Below are 27,407 nucleotides of genomic sequence, written 5' to 3' on the forward strand. Positions count from 1 at the left end.
CAAACACATAAAATATTTTTGATGTTCAAGGAGAGAAAGGAGATTTGGCTGTCTGATAATGAAAGAATCAGAAATGGTTTTATGAACATTTCCAACTGTTTAAACACTTTTTAACCAACCTTTTATACATATAAACAATGAGGATTATATTGTTTCAAAGAACAGTGAAAATTCCTCAGAAATGTAACACCAGGTCCTTCACAAAGACTGGTAGTTTTAGTTTCAATAAATTCTTCCTTTCTTAAATCTTTTTCTCTTAATCTAATAACCTGTCCATGCTCAATGGAGAATTAATAAATTCAAAGTTTCTTAAAGTATTCTGAACTTTTCAAAAGAACAACAACTGTTCAAATAAATAAGGGCATCAATAAACTAAATTTCTGAAATGATTGCGTGCATACACATTTATGTATGTGAAAGCAAAATTAGCCATATTTTAAAGGACAAAACAGGTTGGCCAACATCTGTTTATGTTTAAGATAACTGTACAAAGCAATGATCTAGTAACACTTGGAAAACCCTCTAAAGCCATGAGATACACAGGCAGCCAGAGGCTATAAAGGCTTCTCAGGCTCCAACGGCTTGGCTGAAAGGTTCTCTTCCATACTTGGAAACTTGATTAGCATTATATAAAAACGCCATATCTGACGTGCTGCGTAACCAAGGTTGTGGTTATTCTTTATACAGCATCTAAAATTTCACACTCCATCAACACATGTTCAGGCCATTTTATCTTGGCAATTAATTTATTATTTTTCAGAACACAGTGAAGCCTTGTTTTCAAGTCATTCATAACTTTATAAATCAGTCTTGCACATGAAACCCAGGCATCTGTGAACCGTAGAAAATCCTTGCACTCAGGAGATTAAGCTCCTGACACCTTTGCTGATTAATAATCATGGAAAGAATAAGATCAGAAACAAAATAAATGATCATTTAATAGAGAAACTCACAAAACAGCCCTTTAACTTACATATTCCATCATGTTGTTCGTTTCACATTTCCTTTTGCTCAGTCTCCAGTGCAAGCACAGCTAGACACGAAGAAAGGCAAAAGAAGAGAAATGAGCTCTGTTTTCCTAGGCACAAGGCTCACCCATTCGTCCACCTTTCATATTTTCAGCCAACAAAAGCATCTGTTTCCATACTGTGCAATTCAGAGCCCAACAGTACGAAGCTGCTCCCTGCAGTACTCACCTTGTGGTATAACCTATTGTTTTCCCATTCTAATAACTTCTCAATCGATCTTCGTGTCTGGAAGACAAATGAGGGGAAAGTTTACTCTTGACTGGTTTTAGAAAAGCTGTTTTGCAGCTGCTTTTTGTGTGAAAAGGGAAGAAGTATAAAATGATGACAAGAGTGGTCTGTACTCTACACGGTCCAGCACTAAGAAGCTCATCAGAGACAGTAGTTTGTAAAGAAACATTGATTTTGTTTTAAGTATATATGCTTATATTTTTAAAGTATTTTGAACTTGCTAGCCTTTCATTTAAAACTAGTAGTCTAAAAAGCAAATGCCATTTCATTTAAACTTAAATCCCTACTTCTTTAGGAAATATTTTTCAGTATTTAAATAGTAATGAACATCCCTTAATCTCTATTTTTAAAACAATAATAATTTAAATATTAGTTAACAAAATATAAATGGCCTTTAGGGTAAATATAAAAACACTACTAACTGAAGGCTAATAAAGGGAGAAAATGAGTTATAAAAATCAAACTAATTTTAGGACTGTGCAAGAAAATCAGTTCATTGGTTACTGCAGTTTTCAAACAGCCAAATTTTATTTAAAGCAGCATAAATGTTGTATCTGAGAGTAAAATTGATTCTTAATCCAAGGGTACTTACTGCTTCAGGGCTTCCCTTAGTTGCTGCACAGACTAAGCAGCATGGACCACTCTCACTTGGGAGTGTGAATAAAGAAGCTAATGCATGGAGCCAGGTGTCAGGATGAGACTAACTCTGCAGGTGCAGAAGTGATAGCACTGCTAAGAGACCAACTGCAACTTGATGCAGCTGCAGCTTTCTTGAGAAGGAAGAAGGCATCTACCGATATTAAATGTGGCACAACTGTAAATAAGTCCTGATAATCTGATGGAAACTTGAATGCCAACCAGCATTGAGTGATGTGAAAAACTGGTAGAACAAGCTGGTTTTGAAGTCTGTTACATAAAAATGTTACGATGTATTTAAAGTATCTACTGTAATCCAGTTCCAGCATTACATCTCAGCATGTTGAACTGCTACAAAGACACTGAAGTCACAGAGGCACCAATTATAATTCATAGCTAACAACAAATTACCACGAGTGCTTATATTTTCCAATTTTATGTCATAAAAATCAGAAAATCAACATTTTCTGGCAATAATATGTCAATGACTAATTTATTACAATTTTTGAACAGTCTTTTTTGGTAAGAATTTTAAAGAAAAAGTGCCCTTGTTAGCAATGATCAGCAGCCCTCACTTGTTTCTTTGTAAGATAGCCTTTTAGAGGCAGCTCTCCTTTTAAATGAAAATAGGGCAGCAGTTATGGTCACACTTTTTGTTAATTTAGTTGCCAGTCAGCCCCAAATCAAAAGAAAATAAGGCTGCAGAGAGTAATTAACATTCAGTTCAGTCGTTTTGTCCCTTGTCTAGCCCCCAAGCTTTGTTAAAATTGCCATCTGAATGCTGAAGGCTGTAGGGAAATCGATTTGATTCTAATCGCACCATGAAAAGAACATGATCTAACTGCTTTCAGCCCTCCGTAAATCTGTACTAGGTCTTTAGCACAATGCAACTTCCAATTTAAAAAGCACTGAATGTCTCGTCAATGACTTTGTGAAGAAAAAAGAACAAGGAGCAGACATAAAAATTCCAATAGTTGTTTAAGCATTAAAGTTCATTTGCATCACAGCGAACCTGAAAAGGGCTGACCTCTCAAACCGCCTCTCAGGTCTATGAAGTTGTAGCCTTGACAAGCTCACATTGACAGAGCTCATTGACTCTGAAAGGCTACTCTATCAATGGTGAAAAATGGCAATAGGTTCTACTATGAGCAGGCATCTGCCTGCCCACCCGCTGCTAAACCAATGGTAAAACCGTTTCAAAACCTGAATCCACCTTGTAATCTTCCTTTCTAGGACCTTTTAATAATAGATTAAGATTACTATACAATTTGAGGTTTTACTTTTACTGATGGTTTAAAAGAAGATGGGGAAAATTAAAGAAATAGAGTAGGGAGAAATAGCTCTTGAAGTCTGTTGTTTTATAGTAAAACTATATAAAAGTAGTTGCTAAAAACTTAACATTACATTTTGCAATATTTATTATTCAAAGAAAAGAGTGTTTTTTAAACCATATCAACTTATCAGAATGTATAAGCTATGCTATATACAGTGAGAACATCTTATTATCATTCATACATAGATATATACGCATGCACACATACACATGACATTTACAAACTTAAAAATATTTACTTTTATCTTAAATCAAATACCAGTATTTGTATAAAGATAATTACGAAGTATGAACCTAAAATTCTAAAATATTTATTTAGGAACTTCGAATTTATTCTTTGTCTCTAATTAGGAGTTTAATAATAGGGTTGGGTATAATTGTATCCCATAATATTAAGAATTCTAAAGCAAACAAAGTTTGCTATGCCATACTCTGTATGATCATCTGAATATTCAATATTTCTACACTGTTGAAGTCTGAAGTAAAGCTGTGAATTAGCACCATCTAATCTTGCTATAAGACTTCTCTCCTGCTTGACAGGTGAAAAAAAGGCACTTGCACGTGCAGCTTAATTAATCACTGCACTTGACATCTCAATGATTTGCAGCGAGGAGCAGGTGAGAACACACAAAACCAGAAAGGAACCCTTGATTTGAGTAGAACATTTCTAGCACACTAAGGTGACAAGTAAGTGATTCTAGCAATGATTTAAAAAAAAAAAAAAAGTAAAGAAAGAAACTGTGCCACAAATTATTTGTTAGTAACAACAAAAGATCAAATTAAATGGAAGAAAAAAAGGCTTAACCATAGAGAATGTTTAATACTATGCAATTATTTTTAGTTAACAAAATCAAAATATATTTTCAAGATGAAGTACAATACCAATTTGGCAGATAGTGGGGGAAATATGACATTTCAGCATTATAAAAGCTATTTCAAAGCTTTTAAACTTCAGTGGGAAGAAAGCACATTTTAATTACAGTCATCTAGAAATAAAAGTTAAGAGTTTATGTCCACAGGGTTGTCAGATTCTAATGAGATATTAAAATTCAACACAGCCAAATCTAGTATCTATTAACCGGACAAGCAAATCTAATCATATAAATACCTGTCATTTAATTTGAAGGGATTATACTACCTTGCAAATTCAAAATATTTTAAGTTAAAAGGATCAGAAAAAAATTCATATCAAACATGGAATACCAACAAAATATTATTCTTCTAGGCAACTTTCTAAAAATAAGACATATTATCTTCCTTAAAAGAATTTAGTGCTTGAGAAAAATACCAGATTGATAGTCATGGGAACTAAAAAATCTTCTGTTTAGCTGAAAGGACAGGAGAAAGGGCAGTGCAGGCTTCAGTACAAGTTCCCTACAGTGGGCCTTAATCCTTTTCAGTACTCACACACTGGGGTGGAAAGACAGGTTAGTGGCTCTTTACCAATGAATCCTCAGTCCTTCTGCCTAGGCTGTCAACAAGAAACCTACTTTTATCACATAGAGTCTTGAATTAGAAAAACAAGACCACCAACTTACACCACGTAAGTAAAGCAAGACTTGGGTGAGATGCTATCATGCAGTGAACCTGGGTTAGAACAGCAGCTCCCAGCATCTAGACCCCCACCAACCTTCCTCATCAAAGCTCATTACGAATGACAGTTCAATAATATTAACTTCTTTTCATTACAACATCTTTACAGTTACATTTTTCTCACCGTAAGCTAGTTCTAACATAGATGCTTGGTTATATTAGAGTGAATAAAATTCGAAAACATTTCAATTACTGAACAGGCAGTACAAACTTAAGCTAAGCATTTGGGTTTATTTTTATGCCTTTAGCACAAATTTTTTGATAGAATCATGGAAGAGTCAGAAAATCCAGATTAAACATTAGAATTCATACAATGGCTAAAAGGATGATTGATCAACAATTAATAGTAAATATGGCATACAGTTATTACTTCTAAAGAAGAATTGAGAAGCAATTTAAAGCTTAAAACAGTAAAACATAAATCACCAAAATCTTAACTACTGAAATAAAAAATTTAGACTTCCTCAAAATTAAAATTTGATTTACTTAACTAAGGCCTTTGTGTAATTGTTACTAAACATTCTACTTTTCTAAGGAATAAAGTATTAATCCCATAAACAAGTTCACATTATGAGCCACTAAACATAAATGAGTCTTACAGGACAATGAGTTATAATATCTTGAATTTGTTGCCACCATTACTTAATATTCACACTCAGTTGTTGAAAAAAATGGTTTTTCAAATTTTTACAACCATTTACAAATGTTCAACAACTTAAACATGCAATTAAAATGTTTTTGAACTGGATTTGTATTAAACAATATTAAGGCAAATCTCAAATGTTCAATTTCCTATTTAAAATATTTTGAAATTCAAACTGCTAAGTTTGTAATTCCTCAATTAAAATTTAACTAGAATAATGCCTCTAATGCATTTATAATTTTATTTTTTAATCTTTGTGTGTTTTTTGAATAAGAATCCATCCTTTGGCATTTATACAAAATGAAATCATGGAAATAAGTGAAACAATGATTTTGAGTCGATTAGAAGGAAACTGTGTAATTTAGAATGAATTACTTTAACTTAAGAGACAATTATGTGAATCACTTCTGTTTGTTCTGGATTAATGTTAAATCTCACATTCCAGTGGTGAACTGAAAATTAAGTATATCTCAGTATCATTACGAATACAAAACCTGCATTTCGCAAAGATAAACAAAAATATGAACTGATTCCTCAAAAGAAATTTTAAACAAATTTCCTTCCTTAAAATCTGCATATCAACACTGACTTTCAAAGTCTGGATGTTTCAAGAAGCCCTGGCCAGTATTAGGACATGCTGCTGTTTGTTACAGGGGAGGATTAGACAGCAGAGGGACCTCAACAACTGGGAACATTTGCCCAACAAAAACACCCTCTTCCTGCGGCGCTCAGCAGTGACTTTAAAGGAGCTCAGCTATGCACAATTGCATGGCATTTCATCAGGTTAGCAAGTGAATCTTAATTTTTAAGATTAATTTTTAAGATTTTATGAATGATGAATGTTTTGGACTTTTTCCAGAAAATGGCACATAAGCACATACAAAACATGCTGCACAAAATTTTAAAGGACACTGATATTGAGAAAAATATTTGAGAAAATTATGTGAGCAGAGGTTTTAAAACTAAAATTAAATTTCATGGAACAGCAAAAAAAAAAATTAGAAAAACTTTGTGAGTGAAATAATTTTCATTAAGAAAAAAATACTAAGGAGTGATCATTTTCCTTAAGTATAATTCTGGATTTTGTTTTATCTTATTTACAGATTTAAAAAAGAAAATTATGTAATTACAAAAAGAATCAGAACTTAGAACTGACAGGGAGAAAAACCTGAAAAGTAAAATCCCCTGCTGACAGATTACAATAAACAACCGAAGCAGCAAGAATGGAAGCAACATGACTTGCTTCCATGCAAGCATGCATGGCTTGTCAGAGACTGACCGTGCTAGGTGTTTCCCTCCAGCAAAACTTCAGCAGTCTGGACTACTTTCATTTTACATACAAAAATGGAATCTTTCAGGACAAGAAACTTAAAGCTCCACTAGAAAACAGTGTACTGCTATCTAAAACCAAAGTTCTATTACAGAGCTATCTATCAACCTCATGTCGTTTCTCTCACAGGACAGAATATGTATATGAATATGTTAAAGACAGAAATGTTAACTGTTACATGAGAGTTACCTAAGCTACTAAGTTACCTGCCTTAAATAACCAACTCACTCTAGAAGTATGGTTAATATATTCAAGAAAAAAAGGAGAAAATGAATGAAATTCATTTTCAGGATTTCGGAAAAGAATAGAAATCTATAAAAAGCATCATCAGGACATCCTAGGATAGTAAAATACATTTGATAGTAATAATTTACTGGTTAACAGCCAACTGGGCACTGTAATAGCAGTGTTGCGGAGGTGGAAACAAGAGGAACCCTGGATCTTGTTGGATAGCTAGCTATGCCAAACCAGTAAATTCCAGTGAGAGACCATGTCTGTAAAAAAATAAGCTGGATCTGGGTAGTGGTGCACACCTTTAAATCCTAGCACTCAGAAGGCAGAGGCAGGCAGATCTCTGTGAGTTCGAGGCCAGCCTTGGCTATAGAGAGAGTTCTAGGATAGCCAGGGTTGTTACTCAGAAACCTTGCTGGGGAGGAGAGGGGTAGGCACAGTTAAAGAAGGCAACACACACACACACACACACACACACACACCACACACACACACACGACGAGAGAGAGAGAGAGAGAGAGAGAGAGAGAGAGAGAGAGAGAGAGAGAGAGAGAGAGAGAGCGAGCTCTGGGCAAAACACATATTCTAAGGATTCCAATGTGTGTTCACTGAGACTGAGAACTCAGTCTCAGTCTCTCCCTCTCTTCTCTGCTTGCAGTTCAGAACATAGCTCTCAGCTACTTCTCCAGCACTATGCCTGCCAGCCACCATGTTTGCTCCCTGCCATGATGACAATGGACTAAGACTGTAAGCAAGACTGAAACTCCAGGCAAACTCCCAATGAAATGCTTTCTTTCACAGGAGTTGCCTTGGTCACAGTGTCTCTTTACAGCAATAGAAGAACCCAATAAATAAATTCCCAAACAGTCTTATAAAGTAAGACAAAACCAGGTTTGGTGGTACATATCTATAATCCCAGCACTTAGGAGGGAAAGACTAAAGGATTGAAATGGAAGTTCAAACCCAACCTGCACTATTTGAACTACACAAACCTGGCTCAATTTATTTGTTTATTTAAAGTAAAACAAAACAGCTAAGATGTAGCTTAATGGAAGAATACTTATTTAGCATGCATAGGGCCTTAGGTTCCATCTCAAGCCTTGTAATAATAATAATAATAATAATAATAATAGCATAAAAAAAGACATGGAAGCAAACACCATGACTGATTCTTAGTTGTCTATAAACTCTCAGGTCATATTCTATCACTAAGAGAAGTCAGAAACCTGGAAACAGGAACTGAAGCAAAAGCCATGGAGGAGTCCTTCTTTACTGGCTTACTCCCCATGCCCTGCCCAGCCTGTTTTCTTATACTACCTCAAGACCACCTGCCCAGTGATGGCATCGTCCCTAGTGACCTGGACCCTCCCATATCACATCATCAATCAAGAAAATGTCCCCACAGACTTGCCAACAGACAAATCTTATAGAGACAATCTCATTTGCGAACAAATGATTCTAGTTTGTATCAAGTTGACATAAAACTTTAATTAACATACTAGCAAAACTTTGTCTCAAAAAGGAAATAAAATATCTATAGGTAGGTAATGGCACTCCAGGTAGGAGCTGATGGGAGAGGATCCAGGAATAGACTTTCTCCCTGAGAGACTGAGGTAAAAACCAGAAAGAAAAAGGGACCACGGGCATGCTTTTGTCTTTCTGTTTTAACAGTGTACTGGTATGAAGTACTATGCCCATGAAGTACTATGCCTATGGGTGTGAGTATGTTTTATTTCTTCCTGTTATTTAAAAATGATCTTTCCCAGAACACCAACTCTTTCTGGACTCCATCACTGCCAATCCTCCAAGTCTTTGGTTGTGATTACTAGTTTCTCACTAGAGACCGTGCACAAAAAGTACAGTGTTGAGTTTGAGTACTAACCAGTGATTCAAGAAAAGGGAAGAGAGTGAGAACATATGAAGTTGGATGGGTACCAGGTGAGGATCCAGAAGCAATGGTAGGAGGGGGAAAATATGATCAAAATATATTGTATGAAAAATTTTTAAATAAAAGATATTTTTAAATTTTATTTTCAATTATGGGGCGTTAATGGGAGATGTCTCAGAGAGGAGCAAGCCACAGTATACCTTACCTCCTAAGACTCTCAGCAGAGAAGAGAGCAATTTCCTGTTTCTCCCTGCTTATATCCTGTTTCTGCCCATCTATGTCACTTCCTGTCTGTCTATACAGACCTCCAGACCTCTATGGTTAGCGGTTAGCAAGCTCCATTCTCTGACCCCCCCAGACAGGTTTTATTTGTGCAAGAAAGATATCACCATAGTAGATCTTTCTAAATTTGAAGCCAGCCAGAGTTACACAGTAAGACATTATGTCAAAAACAGGAGGAAGAGGGTAATTTGCTTCAACAAACTTTTATCTTTTATTTCTTGCTTTCTTTAGTTTTTGTGGTGCTAGAGACTGAAGGTCTGCTCATAGTAGGAAGGCACTCTACCACTGAGCTACATCCCACAGCCCTCAGTATTACAAAAGGAAATGTACAAGTGGCAAATAAACAGAGTATCATTACTTAAGGGGCAAGGCAAACTAGAAGTATCATGACATATCTACCAGAACAACTGCCATTTCTAAACATTACCAAGCCCTGGCAAGGACACTGAGCAACTGCAACTCCCACACAATGCTCTTCTGAATGCAAAATTATTTGCCCACTTTTGAAAAGAGTTTAGAAGTTTCTCATAAAATAAAGCACACCATTATACTACATGACCCAGTAATTCCACTCCTATATTCACATAAAAATAAAGCAAGCCTTACTCAGAATCACCAAAACCACACATAATCCTGTCTGACTTCCAAGTGACGAATGGATAAACAAACTGTGAAAGTACATCCATACAACAATGGAGTATATATAATGGAAACTTCTCATAATAAAAAAGGAATAAACTTCTAACACATACTGAGCTAAAACAAAGTCAGGATAAAAAGACTACATAAATTGGATAATTTCACTGATATAATACTCTAGAAAAGACAAAACTATAGGGCTACATCAGAGACCTCCAGTACAAGGAAAGTTTTTGGAAAAAAAACTGTTATGTACCTTGATTATTAGTAGCTTTGTGTGTGTGTGTGTATATATATATATATATATATGTATGTATATATATATATGCATATATATGCATATATATCATAAAAACATTACACTAAAAATAGATTTTTTAAATTTATCAAAGATAATTTTCAAAAACAAAGAAAGGTAGTCTTACAAGAAAGACAATCTAGAAGACATAAAAATAATAACCCATAATAATAGTTTATGGACATGGACTCTGGAACAAAAGCTACATTAGGGGAAAACCAAGTTGATGATGTTTTTGTTTTGTTCTGTTTGAGACAAAGTCTCACAGTGTAACCCTAGCTATATTTCATAGGAATATGAACTGATGGGAGTCCACAAGCAGCCCCAGACTTTCCATGTAGGCAGGCTGGTTTCAAACTCTAAGATCTGCCTATCTGCCTGTCTCTGCCTCCTGAGTGCTGGGATGAAAGGTGTGTGTCACCATGAACAGCTGGCAATAAAGTTTTTGGGGTATTTTTGTTGTTGTTGTTGTTTGTTTTTTCAAGAGAGGGTTTCTCTGTGTAACAGCCTTGGCTGTCTGGTAACTTACTCTGTAGATCAGGGTGCTGGCAATGAGTTTTAAACCAAAGCAGTTTAGTTACATAACTTGGAGCTGCATAATAAAGTATGTTTTTGGTCCTGATTTATATTGAAGTCAGAGACAATCCCAGCCATCTAAACAGATTCTGTGTCACAAATGCAGAGACAAGAGAGGTTCACAAGCTAATGATCAGGCAGCACTTTGGTCCATTGTTAAATACTAATGCCCTAAATCAATGTAGGCAGGAGTGAGTGTGTGTGTGTGTGTGTGTGTGTGTGTGTGTGTGTGTGTGTGTGTGAGAGAGAGAGAGAGAGAGAGAGAGAGAGAGAGAGAGAGAGAAGAGAGGAGGGGAGAGGAGAGGGGGGAGGGAGGGAGGAAGGCAGAGGAGTTGAATCTTTGAATGTGGTGCTGGGGACTGAGCTACACCCTTACCCCCTAAAGGCTTCATTTTTTTCTCTTTTCAAGACAGGGTTTCTCCATGTAGCCCTGGCTGTCCTGGAACTCACTCAGTAAACCAAGCTGGCCTCAAACTCACAGAGATCCACCTGCCTCTGCATCCCAAATGCTAGGATTAAAGGCATGCACCACCACCACTGGCCCCCTCAAGGTTTTTTTTATAAGGAATATCTAGATAGAACTGATGGAGTCCACAAAGCAGGAATAAAATACATCTTGATTTCTGACTTTTAGTTGAAATGTACTGTACCTCCTTTGGCTATGAGTTTATGCACCTAACGAGAGTGACTGAACAGGAATGTGCTTTGATTGCTTGCAGAATCAGATTCTTCCCATCAGACCACATTACCTTGGATCTGCTATCTTATTTGTATACATGAATAAGGAACAATTTGATAAATTTGTTTTAAAGCATTTTAGGTTTCTTGGGTTGTTTTGTGGGGTTTTGTTTTAGAACAAGCAAAGTCTATTTTTATAGTAAGCCAAGATAGGAGGATAAGCCCCACCCCTGGGTCCTGGATCTATAGTCTTTGGTCTACCATCTTGCCTACCCTGTGGGTGGTTACTTTCCTGGAACAGGTAGAAGCTTTCAGAGACATTATCCTTACCCACAATTCAGTGTTACAATTAGATGCATTAGATCCAGGGCCATGTATAAAAGTATATTTTATACACAGCTGAGATTGCTAGGCAAAGTGTAATAGTGCCTTACTATGCTCTTCAGGAAGGGGCTCCACAAAAGCCAATGGAACTGCTGAGACCAGCATTGTTTTTCTCAGAACCCTGTGCTTCCTCTTATTTGGTTATTTTGGCTGTCTTATATCCCACCCTATAAGCACTTTTATTTGTATTTCCCTATCATTAGGTTTTAAGCCTATCATTTCCCCTCCAAACCCTAAGGATTTGAGACTCAATTTACAGGGAAATGGATGATGACTGATTTAGCTGCTTCTGCTAAAAGGGGGTTGTAACTTGTTGGGTCCTTCTCTGTAGTGATATTTTGTTTATGATCTAATAAAGCTTGCCTGAAGATCAGAATGCAAAGCTAGTTACAGCCATACAGGCCAGGGTGTGATTCACACCTTGAATCCCAGCAGCCACACTAGTTAGCCACAGAAACTGGGCAGTGGTGGTGCACCCTTTAATCCCAGCGCTAGAGAGGAATATAAGACAGGAGCTCAGGGTCTCAGTCTGTATTCAGTTTTCAATCATGCTGAGGACAGGATCACCCAGCCTTGGTAGCGCTAAGAACTCTGCAGTGGCTCAGTTGTTTTGCTTTTGTGATCTTCAGCTTGAACCCCAGTATCTGTCTCTGGGTTTTTATTATTTATGCTACATTTCCCCTTAAGTCTTGTTAAGGGGACAGGTAAATGGGGTATCCAGTCTGTCCAGAGGTCCACAGTAAAAACAAGATTGTAATAGCAGTCAAGAAATGACATCCTTTGGTCAATTTTTTTTGGAGTGTTATGCCTGGAGTGCACTGTAGCTTTCCCTTTCTTTTATGAAACCCTCCTTTTCTAGGTCTTCAGTGAATTCATCCACAGCTTACACATTACTAGCCTATTGTCACTGCTGTTCACTGAATGGCATTTTGGGATGTCTTCAAACAATCTTAAAATACTTTCCAGTTTCATATCTTAGTTGTTTGATATATAATTGTAGTTTCTCTGTAGTCTGAAAATATTTAATGAAATATTTATAATATATTTAATAATAATATATTAAATATTACACTAAGATAGTATTTATAGGCTTCTTTAGACTGCCAAAGTGGTCCATGACAAACGAAGGGTTTGAAATCCCTAATATTCTGTCTCCATCTTACAAAGGTGCTCTACTCTACATACATCCATGATATGCTACAGAACAGTTTATACTCAAGGCAGAGAAATGTATAGCTTCTTTTATGCAACTTCTTTATGCTCACTAGACACCATATAAAAGTTAAATACATCAAGCAGGCCATGTACCTGTAGCCCTAACACATAGAAGGCAGAGGCAGGATGACCAGGGGTTCACAGTCACCCTTTATCCAATGAGTTTGAAGCCAGCCTAGGCAACATGAGATCCTCTCCAAATTCAAACCCCAAACAAAAAAAATTACATGCATCAAATAAATGTTCCACCTAGTCACATATACAGATGGGGATCTTGAACCAAACACTACAGACCGAACAGGTCACACTTCCTGAAGCAACAGATAATTTGTCTTAAAGAAAAGCAAAAAAGGCACCATTTATGTTTCAAAATTAAAAGGATCTCATGGAGTCAGATTAAAATGGATCTTAAGTTTATCAAAATGTGTAGCAAAGTATAAGGTGTTTACCTTTGTCTTCTAAATATACCATCGACATATTAAAATATCTCGTATTACTCATTTAAAAAGCAAAAGGAAGGAAGGGAGGAAAGGAAGGAGGGAAAGAAAAAGAAAAAACAAATCTCAAAAACAAAAAGGCTAGATCCAAAAGGTAAAGGCCATCAATCCTGTGGGTCACATAACAGCAAAAACAACCTAATGAGCTAGGCAGCCACCCAAACAATGGCAATTTCTCAATAGTGGAAGGCAGTGAGAGGGCCCAAACTAAGACGACAGCAAATGCAACTGTGAATCCAAGGCCACCAGAGATAGATTCTTTGTGACCTAGAGACAATCTGGCAAGAATTATGGGGGTAAAATCCCATCTTAAAGAAAGTAGGGCCAGCAAAAAAAGCCCCAGCCACACAAGCTCAATGACCCACTTAAAGGTGGGAGAAACCTGACTCCAGTGTTCTCCTCTGACCCCTATATACTCGTTGTAGTACCTGCACTTCCCCGGCTCAGCACGTAAATAATAAAAAACTTTTAAAGAAATGTAAATATTTCTAATGTTATAATAAATAATGTATAAGTAATTCTAATGTAAAGGCATCATGTCCATTCTATCAATAAAATATATTAGCTCAAATTTTTCTAACTTTATAATGGAAATCAAGTAATAAATTAAATGTGGTTTCTTTCATTTCCTTGCCATTATTTGCCAACAAAATTAAATGTTTTCATAGAAAAACATTAAAGTCACCTTGATGAACTAGTTCTCCTACCCCCAGGCCCACTTTTGGTTTTCCAGGCTGGCCTTTAACTACTATGTATTCACAATCTTCCTGTCTCAGCCTCTTGAGTGCAAGGATTTTTGTTTGTTTGTTTTTTTGTTTTAAGACAGGGTTTCTCTTTAGCTTTGGAGCCTGTCCTGGAACGAGCCTGTCCTGGAACTTGCTCTGTAGACCAGGCTGCCTCCCCAGTGCTAGGATTAAAGGTGTGAGCCACCACCACCTGGCTGAGTGCTGGGATTTCATATGTGAGTTACCACACATGGATGAATACTACTTCAATTTCATATGTGTAAATACATATGAATGTAATATGTATGTAAATGTACATATAATATGAATGTAAATATATATATTGAAGATAACAAAAACAAAGGTGCCATGTTGGGCATGACCACATAGGCCTAGAGCATTTGGGAAGCAGAGGCAGGCAGATCTCTTAGTTCAAGGCTAGCCTGATCTACATAGTGAGTTCCAGGCCAGTCAAGTCTACAGAGTTAGACAATGTCTTTAAGAAAACAACTTTTAATTGGCATTATTTTGGCATATCTATAACCAACATCTTAGAATCTTTTCATTCTAAGCAGTGAAAATCAAGTCCTTGGATTATTTTTCCTAATCACAGAGTCAGTTGTATATTCATCATAGAAAACCTATAAAGTAAAAAATTAAAATGAGTTCCCCATTATCTTACTGTAACCATTTATTTTCTCCATGGGACTCGCATACTAATAATGCTAGTCAATCCTTACTGACAACCGCTACTATGAGTTGGATTTGAAGTATCCTTCCAAAAGCTTATTTGTAGGAACTAGAGAGGACTCAGTGGCTGGAAACACTGACTGCCCTACAGAGAACCAGGGTTCAATTCCCAGCACTCACATGGACACTCAAGTAGCTGTAACTCTAGTTCCATGGAATCTGATGCCCTTTTCTAATCTCTATAGGCACCAGGGATACATGTGGCATATATAATACATACAGCCAAAACACTCACATACATAAAATAAAAATTTAAAAAGTAAATGGAGAGCTTTGGGTATAGCTGAATCAATGCTACACTTGCTTGGGAGATCCTGTACACTGAAAGGTGATTTGGATCATAAGGAATTCAACCTAATCAATGGATTAAACCACTCATGGTTTCTTAATATGATGGCCTTTTGGAAGGTGTTTCAAATGTCTAGAGATGGACCTAGTGAAATGGGTAGGGCTCTGTTCTCAGGGGCTACATTCATCTTGTTCCAATCCCCTTCTTCCCTCTCTGATGCCTGGTAACTGTAAGGCGAGCAGCTCTGCTCTGTCACCATGACATTTTTGCTTGGACAGGCAGAGAAGTGATAGAGCTAGCATAGCCATGAGTCAAAGTATATATTTCCTCCTTTTAAAGTGTTCTCTTGTATATTTGAAATAGCATTGAAGCTGACAGAATTTCCCATACACTGTATGGCTAGGAGCTTTATAAATAAGATTTCATTATATCCTCACAATAATTCTACTCAAATCATAGGTGAATATTATCATTTTACAGTCGTATCAGCCAGATTTAAAGAGGATAAGAAATATGTCACAGACACGGAGGTAAGTGGTAGAGATGAGCCCAGCATCCTTGAACACTGGACCACTCTAGTCCATATTAATATACACACAGACATAATGCTGCATTTTTCTTTGAGCTTAATTTCCTAAGGCACAAAAATTATGAATAGTTTCTACATAGCTATCTTATAACATTTGGTTCGATGATAATTTACTTAATTAATCTTGCTTTACCAGATCAGATATATCTTTGTATAATATTCAGAACGTGTGGTTCATTCAACAGAAAAAAAGGTAAAATTAAGACTTGTTTCACACTTCTAAAGTAAATTAAAAGATGCACTTCAACTTACTCTTTTACTGAGGCAAATAACTGGCCACATACTGCAGCCTAATGTGCAGCAGCAACACAGGCAGCCACAAAGCAACCACCGCACATTTACAGGAAGATTCTTCCTAAGACAGCTGTTAACTCTGTTGATGCTGGCTTTAAATTCCTCAGGAGCTACCTAAAAGAAGGGAAAAAATGCAACTGAGATGATAAATGCTGATAAATGGGTCTTAGTGCACATTTTTCTAATTTCTAAGGAAAACTAATTTGAGACATATAGACGGTAGATCAGTAAGAGAGACACTCGCCGGGCAGTGGTAGTGTGCACATTTAATTCCAGCGCTTGGGAGGCAAAAGTAGGCGATCTCTGAGCTCGAGGCCAGCCTGGGCTACAGAGAGTTTCAGGACAGCCAGGAAACCCTGTCTCAAAAACAAAACAAAACAAAACAGAAAGAGGTACTCACTTTTCCAGTTAATGAAGAAGGAAATTCTGATTCAAATTTGTTGCTCAGTCCAAATCTGTTTTCAAAAAAGAAAAGATATGTTATTATATGAACTGTGGCAACAGCACAAAAGCTTGAACTACCTAACTTAAAGGTGGAGTGAACAGAATGTGGACCCCTCCTCAGAATGTCTAAGACAGAATGAGGGTCTAAGACAAAATCATCTTAATAAGCAACTTATAAAATATAGCATGCAATGATTTTTCCAGTGGAATCAAAACTTAAATGAGGGACAATGTTAAATAACCAACAATATATAAGTAAAAGAACATGGTTTATTTCATTTGAACTATCACATAAACCTTAAAGCATCAAAACATATTTTATTTAGCAAATTTTCTAGCTTTCACTGTTTTGAACTCATAGTACATTTTTGCCTTTTAAATACAAAAATTGTAAGAATCCAACTGCTTCATTTATTTCACTCTTAACCAAAAATATTTGTTCAATGTTTATCTTTCTTGCTTCCTAGTTATAGTGCTATTTTTAAGAATGAAAACTGTAAGATAGCATTTTCCAATGGCATTAATAACACCATATCTGAAAATGTGCTAAAACCACATATACTAGACAAGATAGCCCATTAAGCAAGTTCATTACTTAACCAACAAACTAGGACCTCTGTTCTCTGGACAATGAGCCCACAAATGGGCATTTGCTTTAAGATCACTTAATTCCAGGACTGGCTAGCAGCACAGGGGGTAGTAGGACCCAACAGGGTTGTACAAGACCGTTTTTTCTCTTGATGTATCTGAATATAAGGTATTAATATTAATACATGGTTTCATGGGTAAGAGCTGAAATATACAAAAAGGACTTAAGTTTAAGTCAAGATACAATGAAATTGTGAAGCCTGAAAGTCAAGAATAAACAGCAGACAGTAGAAAGCAGAAACTGTCAAGTGAAGTAGTAGTCAGTAGTTCTCAAGTACAAAAATCACCACGACAAGGCATTAGACCAGGGAGCAAAAGACAGCACAGAGAAAAATAGCAAAACCAAGGAAGTCCAGATGCATGATCGTGGAGTTCTGTCCCCCCTAGTCCCCATAGTGTTCTCTCTTTTTTTTCTTCTACTTACTTTTTAAATTTTCATGTGCACTGGTTTTTTTGCCTGTGTTTATGTCTGTGTGAAAGTGTAGGGTCCCCTGGAACTAGAATTATAGACAGCTGTGAGCTGCCCTGGGTCCTCTGAAAGAGCAGCCAATGCTCCTAACTGCTGAGCCATCTCTCCAGCCCCATCCCTCAAAGCATTCTTAAATAAAATCCTACTGCTTAAATCCCCTTAAGTGTTTTTGTTTTTTATAATCTAGTAAAGCCTCATCATTCATATTTTTAAGATCCCATAATGATAGTGGCAAATGTTCCCAATATAATCCTTAATGAAAAACAAACCAAAAAAAAACACCTAAAATATTATTGCCTAAGTGAAAAAAATTCAAATCCATCCAAATACTGATGGTAGTTAATGAAAATGAAGATTATGGATGTCATCTTTTTATTTTCATGTTTTCCATGACTTCTCTAATAAAATCTATTAGTATTTAAGACTAAATGTAAAGACTAAGGATAGGACTGGGGACATTGGCCTGAGCCTGAGTTTGGATCCCCAGAACATACAAAAGAAGCCAGGCCCAGCACCTGCAAACACAGCCCTGGAGGATAAGACAGGAGGAAGTGCCTGAGCTTCAGATTTAGTGAGTTTCCATCTCAGAAAATAAAGGCAGAGTGAGCGCCATGCCATACTGGAGACAGCCCATGTCTACCTCTTGTCGCATTGTGAATGTACATACAAACAAACACTACATAAAAAAGTACATATAACACATACACTCAAATGCATACTTATAATTAACTACATTATAAAAGTACATACAATACACACAATACACCTAAACACCAAGAAACAGAAAGAAAAAAAACCTAGGAATAATTACACAAAAAACACATGAGCCCTTTTGCATCGTAGTAATCATAACTTTCATTTTCTGCTTCATTAGGAAATACAACTTGCCAATTTTTAAGTAATCTTTATGCTTTTGTAATTAGAAAAGGAATCAAAATATTAAGAAAATAGATGAGAGCTTTGTTTTTAAGACAGAATTAGAAAATGTTTGTACAAGAGACATGCCTACATTTTAGAGGTAATTCTAGTCACTTTAGAGTCTATTTCAGGGCTGGGAACATAGCTTAGGCAGTAACACTCATGAAGTTGTCTAGCATACATTTAGCCCTGAGTTCAACCCCTTGCACTACAAAAACTAGGTGTGGTGGCACACATCCGAAATGCCAGAACTCGGGAAGTGATGAAAGGAAGATCAGGAATTCAAGGTCACCTGCAGTTACAAAGGGAGTTCACTGTCAGCCCAAGCTATATGAGAACCTGTCTTAAAACAAAACAAACTACAACTTCAAAAAACCCACCAACCAAAACAAACAAATGAGTGTATTTAAAGTTTTCTGTTTGGTTGGTTTTTTTGAGACAGGGTTTCTCAAACTCAGAGACTGCCAGTCTCAGCCTTCCTGAGTGCTGGGTTTTTAGACAGAAAGTTGAAGGCACCACCACCCAGCTTAAAGTCTATTTGTCATTTTGGTTTTGGGGTTTTAATGCTTATTTGTACGTATGTGTCTCTGTGTATCCTCCTCTACCTCTCTCCACCTATTCTTTTGAGGCAGCGTCTTCCTTCCTGAACCTGGGTTTGCTCTTTCTCTGCTAATCTGGTACAACAAAGTTCCCCCAATTCTCCAGTCTCTGCTCTCCTTGCAGTCTGAGTCACAAGCATGCTCGCAGGTGCTGAGTTCCCATTTGTGTCTATTAATTACACAGCAAGTGCTCTTTTTATGTTGTTGTTAGTTGGGCCAAGACCCTTACATACCTCATTGTGTTTGTGACTTTTAGATTTACTTATTTTATGTTTTTAAGTGTTTGCCTGCATGTATGTCTGCTCACCATGTGTGCACGGTACCCAAGGGTTTGAGAGGGTCTCAGATTACATGAACTGGAGCTAGAGGTGGTTGTGGGTCACCATGTGAGTGTTGAGAACTGAACCCAGGTCCTCAGAAGAGCAACAAGTCCTCTTAACCAATGAGCCCTCCCTCCTGTCCTCTACCCATAAAGCCCCTCAAAATTTCCAACTTTTTACCAACCAAGGTCAGGAGGTAGAATGTAGAAAGCAGGGTATGGAAAACATTGATTTCAAGAAAGCTAAGCAGTAACAGCAGGCTTACAACTGAAATGGCAAACATGCAGCCAGCAATCCAATTAGGTAAGACAAAAATTGGCAAGTACAAAAAGCTAATGTGGTGCAGCTGGAAGAGTAATATAATGTAGAGGGAATGCCTGGATTCTAATCCTGGTTTAAATATCAATTCATCATATTATTGGAAAAGTAGATCTTCCCTGAAATTTTGTCTCAGATAAGACAGCAGACTAAAAAGCTAATGCTGTGCTATCCTAAGTTATTAGTTTTTACAGTGCTAAGGATGACATCCAGAGCCCTGGCAACCACTTCCCAGTGCCATCTCTAATTTAATTTAATTAACTTATTTATTTACTTATTGAGGCATGGTCTCACTATATAGGTTAGTGAGGCATGGAACGAGTAAGCCTCCGGTCTCAATCCATCCATCCCTCCTCATTTTTGTGTAGCTTTGGAGCCTATCCTGGCACTCGCTCTGGAGACCAGGCTGGCCTCGAACTCACAGAGATCCACCTGCCTCTGCCTCCCAAGTGCTAGGATTAAAGGTGTGCGCCACCAACACCCGGCCCTCCCCCTCATTTTTAAACTATATTATTGTATATATTTGTATGGTGTGTGTGATGGCTAGTTTTATGTCAACTTGATACAAGCTAGAACTATCTGAAAGGAGGGAACCTCAATTGAGAAAAAGCCACCATTAAATCTGGCTATAGGGCATTTTCTTGATTGCTAGGAGAAAGCCCAGCCCACAGTAGGTGGTGCCACCCCTGGGTTCTATAATAAAGCAGGCTAAGCAAGACATGAGCAAGCCAGTAAGCAATATCCCTCCATGGCCTCTGCATCAGCTCTCATCTCCAGGTTCCTGCCCTGTTTAAGTTCTTGTCCTGACTTCCTTCAATGATGGAAGTGTAAACTGAATAAACCCTTTCCTCCCCTGATTGCTTTGGTCATGGTGTTTCATCACAGCAATAGAAACCCTAAGACAGTGTGCATTCTTGGGCACATAGGTGCCACAGAGCTCATAGGGAGGTCAGAGAACACCTTTGTGGGGTTGGGGTTTCTCCTTCCACTTTTACATGGGTTCCAGGGATCAAACTTGGGTTCTAGGTTTAGATAACAGTCATTCCTGCACACTGAGCCATCTCATGGGCCCAACTCTCTCAGTTTTGTTTTGTTTTGAGAAAGAGTCTCTCTGGAGACCCTTGGAGTTTGCTATGTAGACCAGGCAGGTTTTGAACTCAAGAGATTCTCCTGCCTCTGCCTCCTAAATGCTGAGATTAAAGGCTATATACCACCATACCCAGCTCCTCAAATTTAAACAAAACAAACAAAAAACCTGCAAGATTTAAGGGTTCAACTTATACACAGGACAGCTGCTATAAATGGGAAATGTTTTGTTATTTTTTTTAAGATTTTATTTATTTTGTATCCAACATTTTGTTTCCATGTCTATCTGCACACCAGAAGAGGGCACCAGATCTCATAACAGATGGCTGTAAGCCACCATGTGGTTGCTGGGAATTGAACTCAGGACCTCTGGAAGAGCAAACGGTGCTCTTAACCTCTGAGCCATCTCTCCAGGCCCTGTTTTGTTCTTATTTTTAAAAAGTTTACTGAGGCTTTAATATTCTATAGTGAGGTGTAGAGGCACATGCCTACAGTAAGCCCAGAACTAAGACCACTGAAGTGGGAGGACTTGAGGTTGTGAGGCCAGCTACAGCCACATAGCAAATCCTGGTTGCAAATAAAAAATAAGTTTGTACTCTAGCATGTCTGGCTAATTCGTGTTCGGACAGAAGACAATTAGGGGGAAAATTTTTTGGCACAGGGCAAGGAGATGGAAGTCTCTAACTGACAGAGATGGAAGATGAGAAGGACTCAGGTTCTGGGTATTAGAAGCAAGTACCCATAAAGAGAAGCTAGCCAATACAAAGGGTCAGAAACACATCTAGAATAATTCCGAAAAGAAAGGAAAGCTGGTGTAACTAGACTAGGGCAAGGGAGCAGAAGAAAGAAAGAAGTCAGAGACTGTCCACAGGGTAGGTCTGGTGAGGGAGAGGCTTGCAGCCATGGGAAGGCCTCTACAGGAGATGAGGTGCCAAGCATCTGATAAGGAAACTGACAGCTGAATTCTGTTTCACAAGCACTATCATGAAGATATGTCTGCCAGTGAGGCTGGAAAGGGTGAAAGGCAAGGAGTGTAAAAGGGTAAAGTAGTAAGTTTAAGGCACAAAAAACAAGGGGAACGTACAACAAAAATTGTGAGGTTTCAAAGACAGAACTAATTGGTTGCTTGACAACAATGGTTATAGAGAAAGACATCTAAGTTGTCAAAAGTTTTGGTCTATGGGACAGTGTGCTGGCTAGTTTTCTGTAAATTTGACACAGGCTAGTGTCATCTGGGAAGAGGAAACCTCAATTGAGAAAATGCCCCCATCAGATTGGCCTGTGGGCAAGCCTGTGGGGTAGGTGATGTGGGTGGTGCCATCACTAGGCAGGTGGTTGTGGATTGTGTAAGGGAGCAGACTGAGCAAGCCAGTAAACAGCATTCCTCCATGGTCTGTTTCAGTTTTGGCCCCTGGGTTCCTGCCTCAGCTTCCCTAGAAGATGGAATCTTTCTTGTAAACCAAATAAATCTTTCCCCTCTAAGTTGCTTTTCATCATGTTTTTTATCACAGCAACAGAGAACAAACTAGAATAAGCACCCACAGCCAGCAGCTAATAACTGCCACTCCAGAGGATGCAACACCCTCTTCTGGCCTCTTCAGGTACCCACATATTCACGGCAGACACTCATACAGACACACACATATACATACATAATTAAATCTTCTAAAGATTTAATGCTGGGTCTATCATCAATGAGAACAGGAAAGCTGCTCTGAACAGAGAACAGTGAATTCAGAACAGTGAATTCAGGATAAGAAAAACTCTAATCTGACACTCCTCTTAGACACCCAACCTGCAGGAACCCAGAGCCACTGAATTTTACCTTCCACAAGACCTAACCACCTATGAACTAGAAATTTCAGACACAAACTTAACACATGGATTATACAGACAGTAAATGAAGACAGAACATTTTCCTAATGTTGGACTTCGAACTCAATGGAATCAGATTTTTAGTTAGTTTTGGAAATGAAATCATAACTGTGGAAGAAATTAACAGACCTGGGCATCTAAAACATGCTTTAATTAACCAGCCATCTCAATATGTGAGTATCAACGCAACTCAACAAGGCCTGAAAGAAGATATAAATTCCTGTAGCTGGACATGGACACGAGAGTGCGCGCGCACACACACACACACACACACACACACACACACACGAAGGGGGGGAGGGGTGACCAGGACTGACACTAAAAGTGAAATCTACCAGAAGAAACAAAACAAACCCCCTGCAGCTACAGACAAGTCTAACTAATGATTTTAACTTTGGGGCCATATTCTGGACCATATTTAGGTTTGTTCAGTTCCATGGAGGTATAATCTTATTCATTAAACTAAAAAGTAAAAACTATTTTTTTAGCTTATTTTAGGTGTATGGGTGTTTGGTGCCTGTTGTCCACAGAGGTCAGAAGACACTGGAGTTACATATAGTCAGTTATGAGCTGCCATGTGGGTGCTGGGAATAGAGCCCATGTCCTCTGGAAGAGCAGTAAGAGGACTGCTGCTACAGAGTACACTTTTATAGTGTCAGTCCTTCATTCGGCCCTCCCTCTCCATGGGTGACTGTGCATGAAGTCTCAAAACTGTAAGCCAAAATACAACTTTCTAAGGTAATTACTCTAGGCATTTTGTTACAGTAATGGAAAGCTTACTAACAACAGGCCACTAAAAATGTAACTATAGAGGCAGAGGTAGGCAGTTCTGAGTTCGAGGCCAGCCTGGTCTACAGATGAGTTCTAGATGAGTAATACAGATGAGTAATAGCCAGCTATTACACAGAGAAACCCTGTCTTGAAAAACAAAAACAAACAAACAAAAATTGTAACTATAAATAACATTTTCTACTATAAAAAGGCAGACAAAGAAGACTGAATACATAAGAACCCCTTCAATGAAAAAACACAGGACTGACTTCACCATAAATAACTACAAGGTAACCCTGTCTCAAAAAAACTAACTAAATAAATAACCACAATGCAAGTAAGGAGAAAGCAGGAGGTGCTTGCCAGGCTGTGTGGCACATACTTCCAGTTCCAGCACTCAGGAAGCAGAGGCATAAGGCCAGCCGGAACTACAAACTGAATTCCAGGCTGGAGGAACTTTGTTATGTATCTGTGATCAACAAAAGGGAAAAAGAGAAGTTATATCAAAATCCAGCCAGCTCTACCCTAAGTAAGCTATATAGAAGAACTTAAAAATCAGAAAAAGAACCTCTTTTCAGGGCCATTAGAACATTTCAGCACATGGTACTCCAAGTCAGCTTAAAATGTAATTTTTTCCCTGAAATCTAAGGAATGAATAGTTGTCAAACACCACACACATTGTAGTAAAGAATATTATCCCACAAATATCCTTACTTCAAAACCATTAGGAAGCTCCTCTACAGCCTGGCAAAGGCTACTCTCTTGGCATATTAGCTGCCTATGGTAGCAGGAGGTCCAGATATGTCATTAAAAATAGTCCCCAATTCTTTGACCTCATCCATCACAGAGCCAAAAATCAAATCAAATCAACCAAGTGGACCTAATTTACACAAGTGCAAAATCAGATAGTAAATGTAGTCATTGCTTTGTTTTTCCATATCTTATGAAAAGTTGTAAAACTGATGTTTTATACCTAGAACTGTAATACCTCCTTTACCTACTGATCACGAGAACCCAGCCTGGTCCCTCATGTTTCACCTGAATTATGGCAACAGTCTCTTCAACTTCACACTAATATTTTCCTCAGTAGTGGAGCCATTATGGTACAGAGTGTGCTCCTGTAGAATGGCCTTTCATTCACAACCCTGGAAATAACCCTAATTAAGCTCACAGTCACTCACTGGTCTATGACACACACACACACACACACACACAAGAGAGAGAGAGAGAGAGAGAGAGAGAGAGAGAGAGAGAGAGAGAGAGAGAGAGAGAGAGAGAGAAAGAATCACTCTAATCATTTTACACTCCTCTCTGGCCCCTACTGAACTCTTCAATCTCATGTCAAGACACAACCCTGTTTTCTTTATGTTCTAGCTGTAATACAACTCTTTCTCAGACTTATTTGGGTTTACATCTCAGCATCTTGTAGACTTGTGTTCTTCGTAAGACAGTTTTATCCTTTCTAAACACTATTTTCCCTAATCACATTCCTTTCAATCCCAGCACTCTTCACTGGTCCCTTTTTCACTTATAATTCATCTACTAGCTGTAAACTACATGGAGACTCTTCTTATCTTTCAGAAGCTCGTCTAACATCTGGCATAAAATGGGAACTTAAATAATACCTGTGGAGCTGGAGACACAGAGAAATTGGTCATTTGTTTAGAGTATATGAAGCCCAAGGCCTGCTCCCCAGCACCACATAAACCAGGCGTGCAAACAACAGAACAAACAAAAAACATATGCCAATATAAGTTGTTAATAAATAATCAGAGCCAGTTTGGTGGCGCATGCTTTTAACCCCAGCACTTGGAAAGCAAAGACCAGCATGGTCTAAAGATGGAGTTCCATACATCCAGGGTTACACAGAGAAAGCCTGTCTTGAAAAACCAAAGCCAAAACAAACAAACAAATTAGTACCTAAATTCAATATTTAGAATAAACTTTATTATTTTACTTTATATAGACTTGTAAGACCGGTTGATTCATTTGAAGTACAACAGTTTAGCTAGATGGAAGGTAACAGAAAGCAGCAGTCTACACGAGAACCTGAAGAAAGAAGCACTCAAACCAACACAACTTCCAGGGACACTTCTGAGAACTTCTTTTGAGTAAATATTCCTTTGGTAAATCTGATCACCTAATTTATGCTCAAGATCTTGTTTTAAATTAGGAAACACAGCCAGGACTGCTGGTACACACCTAAAACCCCCAGAGTGGGTGGGGGAGTCAGTCTACATAGTTCCAAGATAGCCAGAGCCACATAGAGAGCCTGTCCCAAAAAGTTCAAATAAAGCAGGGAAGTAATATATCACATTTTGGACTGATTTCTTACGTGTACAACAAATAATAATTTGTTGAATGCCTATGATGTGTTCAAGTCATAAAATTAAGTTTTATTTCTGAGTCTCATACCTAACCCCCAAAGCAGGTAGCATCCCCTTCTGCAGGTGAGAAAGTGACATTCAGAAAAGTTCATCTATGGTTAATAAGAAAGAATCCAAGAACTGAAACAGTTATGACTTATGTCAAGAACCAGTCTTTCCACTGCACCACCTGTTACATATGAAATATGTCTGATATAAGAAACACCTCGTCTCATTAGAAAAAAATGGCTAGAGAAGGGCATGGTGGGATATGCCTACACTCCCAATTACTCAGGAAAGCTAAATTAGTATAACCACCTCAGGAGTCTAAGACCAGCCTATCAAGACCTGCTTCATAAATACATGTATCCTAGACTATCCCTGATGACTCTGACTAGGTCAAGTGAGCAAAACAACCTTACACAGAAAACAGCATTTTACAGACACTCAGGAGCATCATTTGTTCCAAGTTATATTAAGGCTTACCCTTGCTGAGAACAAAATCTCAGACAGCTACATAATATATCAAAACCCTGCCAGGAGAGGTGACTCAAACAGCAGCACTTTGGAGGCTGAGGCAGGAGGATAGCTTGAGCTTCAAGTCAGAGTAGGCTACAAAAGGAGACACGAACGGGGACACATGACATACAACCTAAACTAGCCAAGATACAGCTATTTCAACCTTTTTTTTTTTTTTTTTTTTTTTTTTTTTTTTTGCCCTGAGCCAGAACCTCTAGTCCAGGCTGGCTTCAAATTCTCAGTGGTCTTCCTGCCTCCACTGGGATTACATGCATAGTCACTACACCTGAATTAAAAGACTCCTGAGTATACAGCAGGCCTCATGCTCAGCTCAGGGCCTGTAACCTAGAAACAATATAAACTCAAGGTATTGTTTAAGTTATTGCTTAGAATACTATCTATCAACATAAATAAGTAGGCACAATTTACTTTTCACCATTTAGTCCCTGTATTCTTCTTAGCCAGTCATGTAAAAATTAATTATTAGTCAATTTCACATCTCTGAGTAAGCACAAATCTAACTTCAAACTCTTTATTCAAATCATATGTAAGTTTTCAAGTTCAACTACAGTAAAGCTTTGAAACCTCAACTCATCACCATATTTTTCATTTGTTTTATTTTTATGGGGGAAGGGCATGTCACAGTGCACATGCACAGGGTCAGAGGACAAGTTTGTGGAATCGGTTCTCTTCTTCCACCTTTGCATGATTCCAGGGATCCAGGGATCAATTCTAGTCGGCAGGCTTGTGCAATAAGGGCTTTCACTCACTGAGTCATGAGCTGACTCTAGTTCTCATTTCTCAAGAAAATTTGTTTACCCATTAAAACTTGGTAGATGTCCTATTAAAACACTTAGCTTTTTTTTCCTTCATATCCTCCAAACTAATTTCCTGTATAATTTATTTTGCTGAAGTTTATTTTCTTTCTTTTCTTTTTTTTTTTTTTGG

General features: G+C 37.9%; 1 protein-coding gene across 1 annotated transcript in view; it reads right to left on the reverse strand.

Annotated features, from left to right (window-relative positions):
• Nucleotides 1–27,407, reverse strand: part of LOC100765671 (cysteine-rich hydrophobic domain-containing protein 2) — a 41,078-nt gene that overhangs the window by 7,552 nt on the left and 6,119 nt on the right. Inside the window, exons 2-5 of the mRNA XM_035452150.1 lie at nt 16,527–16,581; nt 16,085–16,240; nt 1,197–1,253; nt 974–1,033 (exon numbers count right to left, since the gene is read on the reverse strand). Coding sequence (XP_035308041.1) covers nt 974–1,033; nt 1,197–1,253; nt 16,085–16,240; nt 16,527–16,581 — 328 coding nt within the window. The remainder of the gene's footprint in view (nt 1–973; nt 1,034–1,196; nt 1,254–16,084; nt 16,241–16,526; nt 16,582–27,407) is intronic.

This window comes from Cricetulus griseus (genome assembly GCF_003668045.3).
Source record: "Cricetulus griseus strain 17A/GY chromosome 1 unlocalized genomic scaffold, alternate assembly CriGri-PICRH-1.0 chr1_1, whole genome shotgun sequence".
Classification (NCBI taxonomy): domain Eukaryota; kingdom Metazoa; phylum Chordata; class Mammalia; order Rodentia; family Cricetidae; genus Cricetulus; species Cricetulus griseus.